Here is a 16,051-nt window from a genome sequence, read left to right on the forward strand (position 1 = left end):
TTTAGATTTGGAAGAAGCTTTTGAAAGTACCTCTGTACATAATACGTACCTAGTAGCACGACCCATGTCGAATATGCTTATATAAGCTTTTTATGTGGTCAGTGCACATTTCACTAACAATTATTTACAGATTTCAACCTTGTGCTGTAGTTCACTAAATCGTCAAATCTGCATTCTACAACAATCCAACATCGACGCCAATCCCTCGTCCAACCCTATTCTACACGAACAACTCGGAAGTCACGCCATATCACCATTGGTATAAGCCCTTTTCATGATAATGGCTGGAGGCGAAGAGGGTCCAGCTGGTGGCTCGGTATCTGAACCACTTGATCTCGTACGCCTACTCCTCGACGAGGTAGTCTTCGTGAAGCTGCGAGGTGATCGAGAATTGAAGGGTCGCCTTCATGTATGTGGTCCAGTTATTCGAAATCATGTTACATCCGCTAATTGGTCACTGTTTTCAAGGCCTACGACAGCCACATGAATTTGGTCTTAGGTGACGTTGTAGAAACTATCTACACGGTGGATGAGGATGACGAAGATGAAGATATCAGAGTGAGTTTTCTTCAACTGCATAATACACTTATGCCCGCTGACTTCCTATCTAGACAACAACTAAGAAATCCGAGATGTTATTTGTGAGAGGTATATTATTGTTATCACACTTTCCCTTACTTCATCTCGTTGATCTTTACCTAACTTTCGGCCATAGGTGATAGTGTTGTCCTCGTCTCTCCTCAGAACTCATCATGAGCACTGACCGCAAAAATTAAATCTCTTCGGATCTAAGATACCCCTGTCTTATCCCAGCTCATCCTTTGATACGACAAGGCTCATCCATGGATTTCTATGTCCGATCAATTGGTCTCCAACTTGACCCCAAAGTATGGATCTCAGTTTAGAGATAGGAGGAAACCTCGTCAAAGAAATGGTGACCCATTTCAGGAAGCGCATAGGAAGGCTTCAGATTATCACCAAGAGGGCCTTGGAACCCCATTAAATTAACGCAGGAACACGCCAGCGTCGTGAAAGCCTATCAAGATGTCACAGTGATTGGTTATTGGACCACCAAGGCTGTGGCCTCTTGTGATATTTTATTTCATGGGCAAGGCGGTTGCTCCTATCAGTTCAATGCAATGTTTCCTTTTCAAGGAAATCCACTGTTGATAACCGCCATGCATCTTCTCAATTCCGTCTTAGTTCACTTAAGCGATCGTGTTCAGATCTTCCCCGCGTCCACCTTATCAGACCTGGCCATTAACCCTGGAGATAACCATCCATCGGGAATATCCATCAGCCTATCTCATATCCTCTCTTATCTAACCCTCACTGCAATGCCTCCAATACGCCTAGGTAACTATCTCCGCATAACTACGTCCCCTCTTTATTTAGGTTCCTAGTAGGTGTAGAAGTCCTACATATACGTGGTTGATCCTTATACCCTTTTGTCTTAGATTTAACATATTGATCTAGAAACCCTTTCTTTACATTGCCCATATTCTCCACCTATTCAACATAGTTCTTTAAAAGCCCTCTCTGAGAATTCTATGGGCAAAGCCTTCGTTGCCACTTTCGGTACTAATTTGCATTTTATTATTCGATTCTATCGAGTAGCTCTTCAAGTTCCCATTTGATTCGTTCTGGCTATTACTACTATTAGTGTTACTTGAAGAAATTAGTTGTATATTGCCAGGCCCTCCGGATCCTACTATTACCCTTATTCGAAACTAACAATTGAAACTCGACATCATCATGGAGCCAGAAAAGGCAGATAAAGAAGGGAACTCTCTTCAAGTCACTGACGTCGACGCGGCACTCGAATATCTCAACCGCGAGGGTGCAACTGTGATGACGGAAATCAACGAGAAGGCGCTTGTCAGAAAGATTGATATGATGGTTATACCTCTCATGTGTTAGTGCGAGCGAACGAGCGAACTTGTCACGGCAGTCATCTTAACAGTCATATAGGGGCTTGCTATAATCTTCAATACCTCGATAAAACACTGAGTAGGCCAACCCCCTTCCGCCTTTGGTGAATTCAAGCACTCATGATGAAATAGTCAGCTACGCCAATGTCATGGGGCTTCAAGAGGATACATCTATTACGGGAAATCAATTTTCTCTGTTGGCTACACTATTCTACATAACCTATCTGGCATTTGAGTTCCCAACGGGTTATCTCATGCAAAGGCTACCAACCGCAAAATATCTCGGTGCAAATGTCATCCTTTGGGTAAGTGAGCTCACTAAGACTTAAATTTAGCCATACAGTGATTTAGTCGATACTTCAATGCTATCCATAAAAACGATCTGAACGTATTTTTGGTATCTGCTAAAATATCCTAGACTAGTAGCTAACTGAGTCACTTCAGGGATCGGTCGTCACGTTGAATTCTGCTGCGAAAAATTGGGCCGCTCTAGCAGCTCTCAGGACATTGTTAGGTTGCTTCGAGTCAGCAGTAGCTCCGTCACTCATTCTGGTAACTAGTATGTGGTATAAGCGATCTGAACAGCCTGCCCGCCTCGGTTTTTGGTACGTGGGAACGGGAACAGGGTCGATCATTGGAGCCCTCACATCATTCGGATTTCAGCATTACCATTCAGAAGTGTTCACGTCATGGCAAATCATGTTTCTCCTCTTCGGTCTTATCACCGTCGCCGTCGGAATCCTGACCATGATATTTCTTCCCGATAACCCAATGAAGTCTCGACTCACTCGCGAGGAGAAAATATGGGCGATAGAGCGGCTCCGCGAGAACCAGACTGGAATCGAGAACAAACACTTCAAGATATATCAGGCGTGGGACTGTTTTACCGATCCTCAAACTTGGCTCATCGTTCTCATCACTATCACATCGAATATACCGAATGGCGCTGTTAGTAGTTATCAGGCCACTATCATTAAAGGCTTCGGTTACACATCCAAGCAGACTGCCTTATTACAGATCCCATCTGGCGTACTGGCTTGCATATCCGTCATCGGGGCGGGCGTAAGCTCTGCAAAATTCAATGCTCGCGGACCAATTATCATAACTCTCCTACTCATAGGAGGTATTCTTGGAGGCAGTCTTTTGGCTTTCTCAAATACAACAAATAAGAGCGCACTATTGGCGGGGAACTATTTAACCAATGTCATAGGCGCAAGTCTTCCACTCATCTACTCATATTCGGCGGCTAACTACGCCGGCCATACGAAGAAGGTCACGATGAACGCGGTGTTGCTCATTTCCTTTTGTTTGGGAAATATCATTGGGCCACTCACTTTCCGCGACGCGGACAAGCCCCGATATCTCCCAGCCAAGGTTGTTATCGTGGCTTCGACGGCCGTATCCATAGTCACGACCGCTGTTCTCATGACGTACTACGCTTGGGAGAATAGGAGGCGCGACCGAAAGTACTCAGGCCTTTCGCATAACGAAAATAGTGAATTTTTCGATCTAACGGACCGCGAGAATAAAGAATTCCGGGTAAGTGGCATAAACTTCTATGTAGGCAAATTACGTACTAACCTATGAAGTATCGCTGGTAGTTTCAAAGACAATAGCGCGCAAGGGACTTGTAACCTATAGCAAATCAGACGTAAATGAGAAGATTTTCAATAAATTTACATTATGAGAGACGTGAAATGAACTAGGTATATTTATATCATTATTGTAGGTATTCTAAAGACGACACTTATGTTACTCTTCAAGAAGGGCCGACTCCCCAAGGACGTAAATTAAAAGGCCAATAGATAATATATGACAATAATAGAAGCGGAGTATATGGCCGTCACTTCTAAAACGAGTTGACCTGTCTCTTGTGCCGTAAGCTCATTCGGCAAAAGAATGATGAGCAAAAGCGCCGAATAGGAGAGAAGCCCGCGGGCGAGAATAGTGTCCATGTTCATGTTCTCCGAACTGTGGTTAGCTACCTCTGTATACTTTATATGAAGCTTCTGCGTCACTTAGTTGGCTTGGAACTATCTTCCAAAGTATATTCACTCTATGCATAAGTCCCTTGACATATCGAAGGCTTGTCTAGAAATATTATCCTTTCCAATATATAAATTTATAATAAAGCGATTGTTTTGGCGATGACCTCTCCGTTAGGTTACAGAATCCTAACAATTTTTTTATACCGTTGTAGCCTTGTACAATACCATTATATAGGGGATAAAGGGGTCTTGGAAGGAGGGGAATGACAGTAAACAAAGACTTGTAGTGAGAGATAGGTTGGCCATACCGATGCTACAGCCCAAAAGAACCGGATAGATAGGTATTACAACACGTATCTAAAGCCTTTGTTATCCAACTCGGTGACATCCTGCATGCCTTGTTCGATAGCTTCTTTCTCCTGTTCTTCTGAGAGTCTCGCGCCATGTATGGCAGCCTCCCTGTCCCGTTTCTTGTTTTCCGTCCACATGTATAGGTATAATACGGCAGCCATCACCGTTTTCACACAATAGCCGACAAGCATCCTGTCATTTACTATCAGTCTTCTGCGTATAAGTGGTTATGATTTGAGAAGACTCACGCGATATAAGCTGAGGTATAGAATGGAGCTTCTGAGTCCTTGAAGGTCTGCGGCCCAATGATATTCCCAACGCAGTAGCCCACAAAGAGGAAAGCGCCCGTGAGTTGTTTCTTCGTATATCCAGCCACGTTGCTGCTTACCATGGTCATGCTCAAACTGAAGCCCACCGAACTAAATGAACATAGCCACAGAGCAACTAATCGCCCCCAGCGGTTTCCTGTTCCATCTGAGCCAACTGGCAATCCGACGAGAGCCGCAGTGCAGCCAACACAGATCAAGTTACTTATCAACATAACAGCACAGCGTAAATTAGGAAATCGGGAGCTGATCCAACCGGATAGGAGCAGAGAGCAAACCTGTACCACGTTCCCTGGTATCTGCAGATACTGCGTCTCGAGTACGCCGAACCCGAATGTTTCTAGAATGATTGACGTGAACTAGCTCAGATATCAGCGTCAATTTCTAAATATCAACACTCATGACTGACGCTGGATTGCGCAGCAATAGGGATTTGCGCAGCAATGGCCATGACGAATAGTATCCATGTCATCGGATCTCGGAAACACTGCCACATCTGATAGGACTTGAAATGGTGGTTCTTCACTCCTTGTCGGTTCATGGTCACTCGCTCAACTGCTATAATTTTCTGCCTCTCGTTCAAAAATCGCGCAGTAGAAGGAATGTCGGGCATGAATATCAAGAATAAAATGCCCCAAGCCAGGCTTATCGAGCCAAATATGAGGAAAATGTACATCCATGGTGGTAGGCCTGAGGTGATATGGCCGACCTACTGTATGTCAACATTCAATGGAACCAATGCATCATTGTTAGATAAACGGGTTTCACTCAAGTAGTGGAAGTGAGGGGATCTTGTAAGAGATCATTGGCGAAAGATGAACATCTTGACTCACTGTAGCAGTATTAGGACGCATCTAACTTCAACAGAATCTGCTATCATACTGACCAGCATACCCAAGTAAACCTCCAAAGATTCCCGCTATTCCATTCATGCTGTAGTAGGTCGTTACTCGCAACGGTTGCTCATCCTGTCGCCACCACATCGAAAGGACTAGCACAAAACCCGGATTCACAACAGCCTCGGAGCAACCTAGCAAGAATCGGTTTACGGCGAGCCCAGCGAAATTCTTACAAGCCGGTGTAACAATAGTAAGCATGCCCCAAACTAGATTAATATCTTATCAGACAGGTGTCTCTTCCCAGAATAAAAGACTCACTTACCTATGGTAGTGCCGCCAAGGAACTTCCCAACTGGAAGTCTCTGGAGAAGGTAGCCAGCAGGCCACTGTGCTACCAAGTAACCTAACAGTAGGTTCGGTTATCTGGACTTGTCAAGCTTTTTCCTAAACTCCCTTACCGAAGTAGAATATGGACAGTGACCACGAATAGTCTTGACCATGTAAATTTGTTCCCTGCTGTAGTCCGAATACGCTTGCAAAATTGACAGTGGATTTGTCAAGGTATTGGAGCAGATAAGTTCCCATCAGAAGAGGCATGATATGCCAGTCAATTTTCCGTAGCACTTGGTGCGCTTCTTGCGGATCGATATCTATAGCATCTTGTCTCTGGTAAAGCTCGTACGCATCGTCAAGGTCTCTTGATGATTTTGAGGATGCTTCCTCCGCTCGAGTAGAAACTGGACCAGAGATATGGTTCGGGGTAGCTTCATTAGCCGATTTCTCATCCATTTTGCTCTGGAGCTGCTGGAAAAAACGATTTGTCAAGCCGGAATAGATCACGAGGCTAGATCATGTACGAAGGACTAAGTTCGTCATTGTAAATTGTGCAGTGACTTGTTCATATTAACACTCTCGGAAGTGGCGGCATGTTTCCCACTGATCTAGAGAGCCCTCACAAAATGACGGCTTAATAAAACTCCTTGAAGATTCATATTAATGTTACCCTATGATTAAAAACATACCACATCAGCAACTATATCTTATGATATACCGATGCCGGGAGGACTGCCCGGCAAATTATTTTGAGAGAAGTACTGCATAAATACAATGGTCGCATTAGAACTAGGGGTAGTTATTAGGTCGAGTGAGTCTATAAGTTTCGAAGATAATATATGAACTTAACATCTTCGACTATTCATATTGTTTACCTAGCGGTGAGGATGAGCATCAAGCGTCGAGAAAAACCATAGATTCCTTTTGCTTGAAGCTAGTAATTTCTGTGAAACCATATCTACTTTTTTTTCTTTCTCAAAAACCTCTTCATAAATATTAGTTCTATGAGTGTTTTCTTAAGCCATTGACATCAAGGATGTTTAATGCCCAGGCGTAAAAAGGGGGGTTATGTTCCACTTTTATAATTCCACTTTTACAGTTCCGATGAAGTACCTAGGTATCTAAGCTTGGACCACATCAATTGATGCGACTCCGAAAAAGATGCAAGATCGAAATTCTCGTGTGGAGCCCAGAGCTTCCCATCTACACTACAACTTCAACAAACCCGCGCAAGTCGCAAGATGCCTCCACGAATACCCCTGCAGCTGGCCGCTCAATGCTGCAGGGCTTCGATTGAACAATCTAACCACTCGTCCATCGTCGGACTATTCAGCGCTCTCTCCATCCAGACTCGCAGCGCTCACATCCTCGCCAGCTTGTCTGACAACCGGGGCGCCTACCAGAAGCGCATTCGTCTTGGTCGCGGTCCGTCTTCGGGAAAGGGCAAAACTTCCGGAAGAGGTCACAAGGGTCAGAAGCAGCATGGAAAGGTGAAGCCGTGGTTCCAGGGTGGTCAGACGCCCCTGATAGTTCAGAGGGGAAAGCTTGGATTTAAGAATCTGTATGATTCACCGACCTAAACATCTGCCCAATATCGAGTGTAGACTAACTATTGTACAGTCATGTAGCTACCATGTCCGAAGTCAATATTGAAAAACTTCAACAGTGGATCGATGCCGGCCGCATCGACGTTACGAAGCAGATCACTCCTAAAGAGTTGATACAGTCCAATCTTATCGGAACGATCAAGGATGGTGTTAAGCTATTGGGGAGGGGAGCAGATTCATTGAAGCAGCCGATTGATATCGTCGTCTCTCGCGCTTCCGCATCGGCGATCGAGGCAGTGGAAAAAGCAGGAGGCAAGATCATGACCAGATACTACACTAAGCAGTCTATCAGACGATTGGTACTGGGCAGGAGTTTTCACACAGACAACCCTCTGCCAGTCGGACCAGAGCACGTCGAGCCGGTCTTAGAGGCAGTTCGGAAGAAGGGGTTCGCTTTCAGACTGCCCGACCCGACGTCACGTCGAGACATCGAGTACTATCGTGACCCTGCGCATCGCGGGTATCTGAGCCATATGCTGAAGCCGGGAGAGTCACCCAGTTTATACTTCAAAGTGCCGCCGGCACAGCTCTCCAAGCAAAAAAAGAGTCAGAAGGGGGCCAGCAAAGAGGACACGAGACTCTGGGAGAAGTTGTAGTAGTACACTCGCCACTTCCGATGAATGTATCATATTTGTACTCCATCTGCAAATATGCTATTATGAACATACCTCTGTCCCTGTAACTGTTGTGATTGTGAACTGCGTCAACGGGTTGAAGAACAAGATATCTGATGTGGCTTGTCTATATGAATATGTTCGATGTATCGAAGTATCTAAACCTAAGCCGGTTCTTCCCGTGGCTGAAAGGGCAGGGATAAAATATTTTCTCCACTGCTATACTCAGCTCCGCAATTGCGTTTTGCAGTTGTCAGCGGCGATCCACTTGTCCCACCTAAGCCCCCCCAGGCGTTTCAGCGCAGGCATAGCTTTCTCAAGTTGTGGAAAGCACGGCTGCACGGGCGTGTAGTTGCATGTCTAGGGCTCTTGTAACACTCGAGCTTCAGTTTCTCAATTCCTCAACTCAATCCACAACTTCTTCTTTTTATTCTCGCTGATTTTGAGTACGCATGTGGTTCCATCGATCCCTCTAGTCTCGTCATTGTCATTGTATTGTATTGCGCTACGCTCGCAATTGCTTGTATGGTTTGTTCAGCCTACCTACCTACTTAGCTCTTACGAATCCATTACGACATCTCGTAGCCTTCAAATAAGTTTGCGATCGTCCTCGGCTACGTCGATCAGCACGCTCTCTTTTAGTTCACGATAGTTAGTACCAAACCACCTCTCGAAACCTCTCCGGGGAAAGAAGCCAAAGAAATGTCTCTCTTTGGCACTTCTCCTACGAACGATTTCTCGTCTTCCGGTAATCCGAGTACTGCGCGATCTCGAAATTCGTTGTTTGAAGACGATGGGCCTATGACTCGGTCGACCTCGGATACCCTCTTTAACGATGACGATTTCGGAGGCAGTCGTTCTGCGTCGCCTTGGGATCTGCCAACACCGAGAAAACAGCAATCGCGTGCCGACTTGATTCGGAAGTTGCTTGATGGTGTTGAGGTGCCGGATAGTTACGTAGAAGCATATGATAAAGCCGCAAGAGAAGATGCATTAATGGATGAGAACTATCCACATGACCAGAAGATCACTCCCTCAGGAATCACCAATACACTGGCTGCTGCTAAGTTAGGCGCTGATGACCAGGCGCAAATAATGGGAATAATTGCACCTAGTGGTAAACTGGATCCAATCGGGCGCAAGGAGTTTAACGTATTATTGGCTCTTATCGGCCTTGCGCAGGAGGGTGAATCCATTAGTTTGGATGGAGTTGACGAAAGAAGACGCAGTAAGTCCAAATCGAGCAGACTTTCATATGACGTTTGCCTTCCTTTTTTTTCCCCTTTTTAAATATCAACTTTCCCAACTTCCACATATTCATATGTTTGTCACTTAACTGTTGACGAATCGTATTCTGTATTTGTCGTCCAATTGGCTGGGCGAGCTTATCGTAACTTCGTTGCTGCGCTGCGCTGCGCTGCCCTGTGCATCATCTTGCGGGGACATTTACGTTATTCGCCGAGAAGAAATTACATCCTACCTCTCTACTAATACAACAACATTTTACTAGACTTACCGAAAACTCGCTTTTTATGGTCACCACCACCCGTCAACCACGTCAAACAACCCGCCTTTCCAAACACTGCAGAGCTTGCAGCAAAACCACCACAAAGACCCGATTCGCCGCCTACGCAATTTAACTCGCAATCGAGAGCTAGAAAGCCATCGATGGATGGTCCCGAAGACGATCCGTGGAGTTCGTCTGATCTCCACAGGAATCATAAGCATGACGACACGATGAAGACGAACGGCACCCACAACGCGAACGCGAGCACGAACGGTAATGGTTATGGTAATCCTGAGTCCCCCGATATGCACTCTCGTACAACCTCCAACTTCACTACCGCAAGCACGGGTTCGCCTGGAGGCCCTGGATCTCAGTCTGTTGGCGGCTCCATATCTTCGAACTCCGGTGGTTGGGGATATTACGATGGAAACAACGCCGGAGGCTTCGGTGATGCGCCTCCAAACGCCCCTACGAGTCCTTTCGGCGGCGTCGGCGGCGGAGAAGGACGTGACCCAGGTTCTAGCGCTACCGTTGGCCATTATCGGACCATTAGCGGTGGTCGATCTGGCAGTGCGGTCGAGGAGAACATAGTGGTCACGCTCATGCCAGAGAAAGAAGGCGTGTTTCTATTCCAACATCACAACTACGAAGTGACAAGCTCGCGGCGAGGTAGCAAGGTGATCCGCAGGTACAGCGATTTCGTGTGGTTGCTCGATTGTCTACACAAGAGGTATCCGTTCCGCGCGTTGCCTCTGCTTCCGCCCAAGAGAGTTGCCGTTAACGGCAATCATCTTTCTAACGATGGCGCATTCATCGAGAAGCGAAGACGTGGCCTGGCTAGGTTCTTGAACACACTAGTTCGACACCCCGTCCTAGGTCAGGAGCAGCTTGTGATAATGTTCCTGACCGTACCGACGGTATGTACCAAACACAACGTTGACAATTAAGATTCTAGAGCTAACACACTATAGGAACTTGCAGTATGGCGCAAACAAGCTGCGATTTCGGTGATAGACGAGTTTGCGGGCCGACCGTTGCCAGCCGGCCTCGAAGAATCCTTGCCATCTTCGTTGGAAGAGCTTTTCGAACGCACAAGACAGGGTGTCAAACGATCAGCTGAATTATATATCTCGACCTGTAATATCATGGACCGCCTTGTCAAGCGGAGTGAGGGCGTAGCCGCCGATCACGGGCGTCTAGCTATGTCGCTTACATCACTTACCGAGGCGAGCTCGGATACATACGCGACCGATACGAACGACGTGCCTCTCCTAAACGATGGCTTAGTGGCGATGAGCAAACACTTGCAAACAACGCAAGGTCTTATGGAGGATGAGAGCAAGGCGTGGGATGCCGGCGTGCTTGAGGACTTGAAGAGACAGCGCGATGCTTTGGTCAGCATTAGAGATCTGTTCGACCGGAGGGAGAGGCTAGACAAGGACAATATCCCGCATCTAGAACGAAGGATCCAGAGCAACGAAACAAAGCTCGCCGGTCTACGAGCCAAGCCAGACGGGTTAGTCAGGCCAGGAGAGATAGAGAAGGTTGTGGAAGCTATCATCAAGGTTCGTATTTTACCCCCCGTTCTTATGATGCGTAAGTCTAACACGCTAGCAGGACAAGGAATCCATTGTGAACCAGCACAACCGCTCTATATTTGTTAAGGAATGCCTTCGCGACGAACTCGTTTACTTCCAGCAGACGCAGTTCCATGTTAGCCGGTGGAACCAGGACTGGGCACAAGAGCGTGTCAAATACTCGGAAATGTTGGCGGACAACTGGCGCCGACTATTAGACGAGCTTGAAGGCATGCCGCTTGGCGACTAGAGTTCTCAACGAGGTATGAATCCGGCCAGGGCTAGGAAACCTGCTAGATTGTGCATGCGAGACGTGGAGACGGAGGAATTGGGAGGGTGGGTAGAGATTGAGACAGAATGATTACGTCCAAAGGGGGATGAAACATTCTGACAGCGCAACATTAAACTGCATGACCTTGGGAGGACTGTAGAATGCATGAGAGGTTGCGTACCCATTGTACTTTTTTTTTCTTCCTTCTGCTTCTTTTACATCCCTGTATTCTTGAGGGGACGAGCACATGCTGAGGAAGGACACGCAGTTATCACGATACCCTTCTTTCCCTTTTCAGTTGCATAGTATTAATCATTCCCATGTATGTTAGTATGATGCCTAGCTTAGACAGGCATCATTAGGAGATTTGGTCAAAGTGAAAGGAGGGGACGGGGATAGAAAATGTTCTCCAAGCCTCATTGCCCACTCAATGACAAATTGTTAGTTTATGAGGGCAAATAGCGACTAATTTTGTTCATATGGAATATGAGTACGACTACCTAGTACCTATGAGAATATCCGAATATCTTGCAATTAGCACCTATAGCACCTACCTTTAGGTAGGTAGTGACCCATAGGTCGAATTAGGTAATTAGGTGCGTGCGAGGTACCTATTTAGGTAGCGAGAAACAGCTGCCAAGGTGACGCCCAAAACGCCCTACGCCTTCCACCTTCCACCTTCCATCTCAAACAAACGAGTTGGTACGTAACAGGAAGCGACCCCACTACGACTTGCACGACGAAGACCGACTCCAATTCCAGCAACCTCGTGGGAATTTCTACTTCTTTCAACTCTTGCTTACACTGCATTCACTTTACTCGAGTCTATCTTATGCGGCCAAAATAAAGCAAACAACCGACTACTTAGAAAGCGAAGACAATTCTCACATATTGCTCCCCTTCGTCAAGGTACCCACCACCTTATTTCCGAACGACAACAATTCGATAGCCCCTCACTGCGTCACGACCCCTCCTTCATATTCGAGCATATTCGAACCGCCGAAGCCATTTCGTTACGAGGCACGAAGCACGAAGCACAAGGCAAGAGAACGGAAAGAAATCGTACCGATCGCATGTCTACGCAAGACGAACCACCGACCGGTTTCTAGAACTGAGATCAGCTTCCGGGAAAGCCAAGTCCGAGTCTTAAGAGTCTTGATGGTATTAGGACCTTAGGACCGGCCGACGACGTTATCCCCTCACCGTCCTTGATTTAAAAAAATTAAGGTCACGAATTAGCTCGGTGTTACAAGGCGTCACGATGCCCCCGCTATCTACCGCCCAGAAAGCGGCAGTGGCTAGCTTCGTGTCCATAACGGGAGCTGCGGATAAAGTTGCTATGAGGGTATAATATCCTGCCCGTTCCTATTGTCCGAGTCGGCATTGGTCCGCGATATCGTCTCGTGCTAACGGATTGTTTGCTACAGTATCTCAAGAATTCGTCATACAAACTGAACGAAGCCGTCGATGCGTAAGTGGATTTCCTCTACTCTTATATCCCTTTTATATATGTGCAATGGGGTCTAGATATCCTGATATCTGGGATGGGGGTTGGAGCTTTAGATGCACTCCTTATAGGGCGTCAGCAAGATCTAGTCACCGGGATACAGGAAGAAAACTAGCACGAATCGACTCGCGACTTGTTACCCGGTCGGATGGGGCGGATATGATGATACACGCTATAGCAAGGTGGCTTGATGTCTACTCCCCTTCCAGTAGCCAGAAGAAAGCTTGGTTAATTAGATACCCGCACTCCCAGGCATAACTTGGATACTTAGATCAAGTCGAACTTATGCTGTCTTACCTTATATTTCTATTTCAGTCTATCTCCTTAACCACATATATTATGTGAAGCAATCTCTGGTGTCTGGCGATGTTGGGTCATGTAATGTCACTAACTCCAAGCTTTGCAGGTACTTTCAATCCAACGCTGCTGGTACTTCAGCTGCGAATAAAGAAGCACAATTAGGGAAGCTATTCGATAGCCTCAGAAGTGCGTCGGTTTATCCCTTATTGTCTACTTATGCCTGGCTCGCTGACAAGTGAGACAGACGATGCGGAAGATCAGAAAGATGTGTTGGGCGCAGATTCATCTATGCAATATTTGAATTCGATCGGTGTTGATCTTGAGGGCGCTTCGCTATTTCTAGCCATGGAACTAGTGCAAGCCCCTACCATAGGAGAGATCACACGAGATGGTTTCATCAAGGGGTGGAGTGCTCAGGGGATGTAAGTTTTATATCCTATTTTTTCATCTCAGGCATCTTCGCTGCCTGGTAATAAAATTGACTGGCATTAGGGTTGATACAAAGCTGGAGGCGCAGAAGCAGTACTTCAAGCGTTTAGTAAGCTCTCTATCAACCGACCGCGACCTCTTCCGAAAAGTCTATCGATACGCATTTGTCGTCGGCAAAGAAGGCGATCAACGTGCGCTTTCCCTGGACAACTCTATCGTATACTGGGAAATGCTATTCAAGAAACCGGGCCAGGTCTGGGTCGGAAGCATTGCGGGCGTCGACTGGTTGGGTGAGTGGATCGCGTTCTTGCGCGAGAAATGGACACGTTCCGTTAGTCGCGACATGTGGAACCAGACGTTCGAGTTCGCGATGAAGAGCATCCAAGACGAGACGCTAAGCTTCTGGAGCGAGGACGGTGCGTGGCCCGGAGTCATCGACCAGTTCGTCGCATGGTACCGACAAAAGTCGGAAATGGACGTCGATGCTTAGCAGGCCGCGCTTACGCTGCTATTATTATCTAGGTCGGCCGTGGTTCATCCGCAGAATATGCCTTAGAGATAGGGGCAAGTCAGATGGGGGATGAGCACGTGAGTATTGCCTGCTTGAACGGATAGTCCAGGAAGCACTGTTCGGCGCAACGCAGAGGTGGGCAGATGGCAATGCGCATGGGATTAGGAGTTGTGCTATCGTTATGACGAGATCATTAGCAGACGCACTCGCGTCTACACGGAATGACGACGCGGAAAAGAGCTACGTAGCTACGCGAACGAGAGATTTATTCTTAAGCGATTCCAGATGATATCTAGACGTGCATGTGTAGACTCCTTGCCATTGGCATAGATTTGACAGGTGAGTGCCTCGGTAGGGGTTAAAGGGGTAAGCTAGAACTTGGACTTAGAGGAGTTTCTGTACATTACAGAAATGAAGTATTAAGTTTGTACGTCGATGTTTTTTTTTGTTTTTTTTATGTTCTCTGCGTATGTACGTCCTCCTATGGCGTCGTAAATGTACAGCAGATCAGCAGTCAGATGGGCGGTCTATGCTGTCTGATTTGATTTGACTTTTCTTCCCTTTCTCCCAGCTCGTGTCATCGTAGTAGCTCTTCTTTGAGGGTTGAGGGAAGATGTCTTCTCCCCACTTCTATTATACTCCTATAGTAAGAGCATTGGCACTTACGCATATCCCTCTTGCAGGAACAGCAGCCGGACTGGAAAGCCATGCCAGACATTGCCTTTCGTCTCCCAGCCCCACCAACCAACCAACCAGATTCCTCAAATCCTTCCCCCCCCTCCCCCCGCCCAATCACCACTTAACCCGCATAAACCAAGTCGTTCATAAATAGGTAAACACCTTACTTAGTTCGTAGTCAACCATCTGGGCTTGCCGAAGCGGCTCATGGTCTCGAGCTTGCCGTCGCCGAGCTTGACGGAGGAGTGGCGGATCATGCGGGGGTCGAGGGCGAGCATGTTGCGGACGGCGTCCTGGGTGGCGACGGAGCCGTCGAAGCGCATGGCGAAGTAGTGGCCCTGGTGGTGGCGCATCTGGTGCACGCTCGTCGGCTTCGGCAGCAGGAAGACGCCCCAGTTCGCTATCCCGCGGATCACGCCCTTTTGCTGGAGGATCAGCTGGCCTGCTGTTAGGACGATTCTGTTTTTGGGCAGTTTAGTATAGTGCTCTTTTTTTACTTCGAGTAGGAAGGGTGCGATTGTTGAGTAGGTAGGTAGGTGGGTGGGTAGGTATTCGGACTCGAACAGAGTAGAATGGGACCGGTGGCAGTATTCGATATAGGTAGGGTAGAAACATACTCTTTCACCTCAGCAAGATTGCCGGGTCGGACCTATGGCTTGTTAGTAGAAATTCCTTCTCATTCATATAGTCAGAGAGCAGTAATTGAGAAAACCAAGACTAACAATTCCAATCAATTCGTACAGCATCTTGTCGGCTGCTTGCTCACATGGAGCGCGGGGCAGAGTCAATTCTATTCCTTCGGCGGTAGAATGTTATGACTTCTGACCTTGGGTCGAATTGGAGCCGCCGTTTCGAGGGGAGTCGATATCGCAATTTCTTGGTGAAAGTATTCCCGAGTGAATCGATAGCAAAGTTGCGAATCGATAACGGGTGTTGAATTTTAATGGGCCCGGAATAACTTCGGATGTATTTCCGGAGTGTACCGAGAGATGGAGTATACATGGCAGGAAGGTCTAAAGCTTTCAAAGAAATACAACATCTTTATCCCCTCTAATCTTTTCTCCGAGATCTTAACATCACCTCTCACATTGACATTGACATTACTGTTATGTAGGTGAATATATGGATGTCTCAGAAGCCTCACCCCTTCAAACCAACCCTCACGTCTATCTACAGGCTTGCTCGCTTTCTCCTTGTTACTTGTGATAAATGCCAATATCAACACATATTGGATTACCGAGCGCATTCTCACGGGCTTCCGAAGATAGGCGATTAAATCTCA

At 46.9% G+C, this 16,051-nt stretch overlaps 7 protein-coding genes across 7 annotated transcripts; 5 read left to right on the forward strand and 2 right to left on the reverse strand.

Annotated features, from left to right (window-relative positions):
- Positions 1-280: 280 nt before the first annotated feature.
- Positions 281-756, forward strand: F4807DRAFT_463522 (Sm-like ribonucleoprotein; the record flags this gene model as incomplete). Its single annotated transcript, XM_048001993.1, has 4 exons — positions 281-409; positions 469-558; positions 612-648; positions 716-756. The coding sequence occupies 4 exons, from the start codon at positions 281-283 to the stop codon at positions 754-756; spliced, it is 297 nt and encodes a 98-aa protein (XP_047851096.1).
- Positions 757-1,579: 823 nt separating this feature from the next.
- Positions 1,580-3,634, forward strand: F4807DRAFT_225149 (allantoate permease). The gene is made up of 4 exons (XM_047994105.1): positions 1,580-1,915; positions 1,972-2,010; positions 2,064-2,236; positions 2,376-3,634. Exons 1-4 carry the CDS (start codon positions 1,756-1,758, stop codon positions 3,516-3,518), a joined length of 1,515 nt encoding a protein of 504 aa, XP_047851097.1. The 5' UTR covers positions 1,580-1,755; the 3' UTR covers positions 3,519-3,634.
- Positions 3,635-4,263: 629 nt separating this feature from the next.
- Positions 4,264-6,224, reverse strand: F4807DRAFT_453332 (MFS general substrate transporter; the record flags this gene model as incomplete). The annotated part of the gene is made up of 6 exons (XM_048000444.1): positions 4,264-4,462; positions 4,519-4,955; positions 5,006-5,286; positions 5,483-5,701; positions 5,758-5,838; positions 5,894-6,224. The coding sequence occupies 6 exons, from the start codon at positions 6,222-6,224 to the stop codon at positions 4,264-4,266; spliced, it is 1,548 nt and encodes a 515-aa protein (XP_047851098.1).
- A 785-nt stretch (positions 6,225-7,009) lies between these two features.
- Positions 7,010-11,323, forward strand: F4807DRAFT_453333 (uncharacterized protein; the record flags this gene model as incomplete). Its single annotated transcript, XM_048000445.1, has 7 exons — positions 7,010-7,329; positions 7,389-7,970; positions 8,240-8,241; positions 8,684-9,217; positions 9,500-10,413; positions 10,468-11,061; positions 11,114-11,323. The coding sequence occupies 7 exons, from the start codon at positions 7,010-7,012 to the stop codon at positions 11,321-11,323; spliced, it is 3,156 nt and encodes a 1,051-aa protein (XP_047851099.1).
- A 685-nt stretch (positions 11,324-12,008) lies between these two features.
- F4807DRAFT_438506 (DUF298-domain-containing protein) lies at positions 12,009-14,604 on the forward strand. The gene is made up of 5 exons (XM_047999131.1): positions 12,009-12,689; positions 12,772-12,815; positions 13,258-13,337; positions 13,396-13,573; positions 13,644-14,604. The coding sequence occupies exons 1-5, from the start codon at positions 12,606-12,608 to the stop codon at positions 14,068-14,070; spliced, it is 813 nt and encodes a 270-aa protein (XP_047851100.1). The 5' UTR covers positions 12,009-12,605; the 3' UTR covers positions 14,071-14,604.
- F4807DRAFT_438514 (uncharacterized protein) lies at positions 14,511-15,664 on the forward strand. The gene is made up of 2 exons (XM_047999133.1): positions 14,511-15,418; positions 15,492-15,664. Exon 1 carries the CDS (start codon positions 14,705-14,707, stop codon positions 14,921-14,923), a length of 219 nt encoding a protein of 72 aa, XP_047851101.1. The 5' UTR covers positions 14,511-14,704; the 3' UTR covers positions 14,924-15,418; positions 15,492-15,664.
- F4807DRAFT_438513 (ribosomal protein S6) lies at positions 14,511-15,664 on the reverse strand. The gene is made up of 3 exons (XM_047999132.1): positions 15,492-15,664; positions 15,387-15,418; positions 14,511-15,228 (listed from the first exon to the last, which is right to left on the reverse strand). The coding sequence occupies exons 1-3, from the start codon at positions 15,513-15,515 to the stop codon at positions 14,937-14,939; spliced, it is 348 nt and encodes a 115-aa protein (XP_047851102.1). The 5' UTR covers positions 15,516-15,664; the 3' UTR covers positions 14,511-14,936.
- Positions 15,665-16,051: the final 387 nt, after the last annotated feature.

This window comes from Annulohypoxylon truncatum (genome assembly GCF_022578515.1).
Source record: "Annulohypoxylon truncatum strain CBS 140777 unplaced genomic scaffold F4807scaffold_33, whole genome shotgun sequence".
Taxonomy (NCBI): domain Eukaryota; kingdom Fungi; phylum Ascomycota; class Sordariomycetes; order Xylariales; family Hypoxylaceae; genus Annulohypoxylon; species Annulohypoxylon truncatum.

Excerpts from the sequence above, each read along its gene's own strand:
- F4807DRAFT_225149 (XM_047994105.1), top strand. The coding sequence starts at position 1,756 with ATGGAGCCAGAAAAGGCAGATAAAGAAGGGAACTCTCTTCAAGTCACT. Across the intron at positions 1,916-1,971 it reads GATGGTTATACCTCTCATGT|GGGCTTGCTATAATCTTCAA; the intron begins GTTAGTGCGAGC and ends ACAGTCATATAG. Across the intron at positions 2,237-2,375 it reads GTGCAAATGTCATCCTTTGG|GGATCGGTCGTCACGTTGAA; the intron begins GTAAGTGAGCTC and ends GAGTCACTTCAG.
- F4807DRAFT_438506 (XM_047999131.1), top strand. The coding sequence starts at position 12,606 with ATGCCCCCGCTATCTACCGCCCAGAAAGCGGCAGTGGCTAGCTTCGTG. Across the intron at positions 12,690-12,771 it reads CGGATAAAGTTGCTATGAGG|TATCTCAAGAATTCGTCATA; the intron begins GTATAATATCCT and ends TGTTTGCTACAG. Across the intron at positions 12,816-13,257 it reads CTGAACGAAGCCGTCGATGC|GTACTTTCAATCCAACGCTG; the intron begins GTAAGTGGATTT and ends CAAGCTTTGCAG.
- F4807DRAFT_438514 (XM_047999133.1), top strand. The coding sequence starts at position 14,705 with ATGTCTTCTCCCCACTTCTATTATACTCCTATAGTAAGAGCATTGGCA.
- F4807DRAFT_438513 (XM_047999132.1), bottom strand. The coding sequence starts at position 15,515 with ATGCTGTACGAATTGATTGGAATT. Across the intron at positions 15,419-15,491 it reads TGTACGAATTGATTGGAATT|GTCCGACCCGGCAATCTTGC; the intron begins GTTAGTCTTGGT and ends AACAAGCCATAG. Across the intron at positions 15,229-15,386 it reads AATCTTGCTGAGGTGAAAGA|AATCGTCCTAACAGCAGGCC; the intron begins GTATGTTTCTAC and ends GCCCAAAAACAG.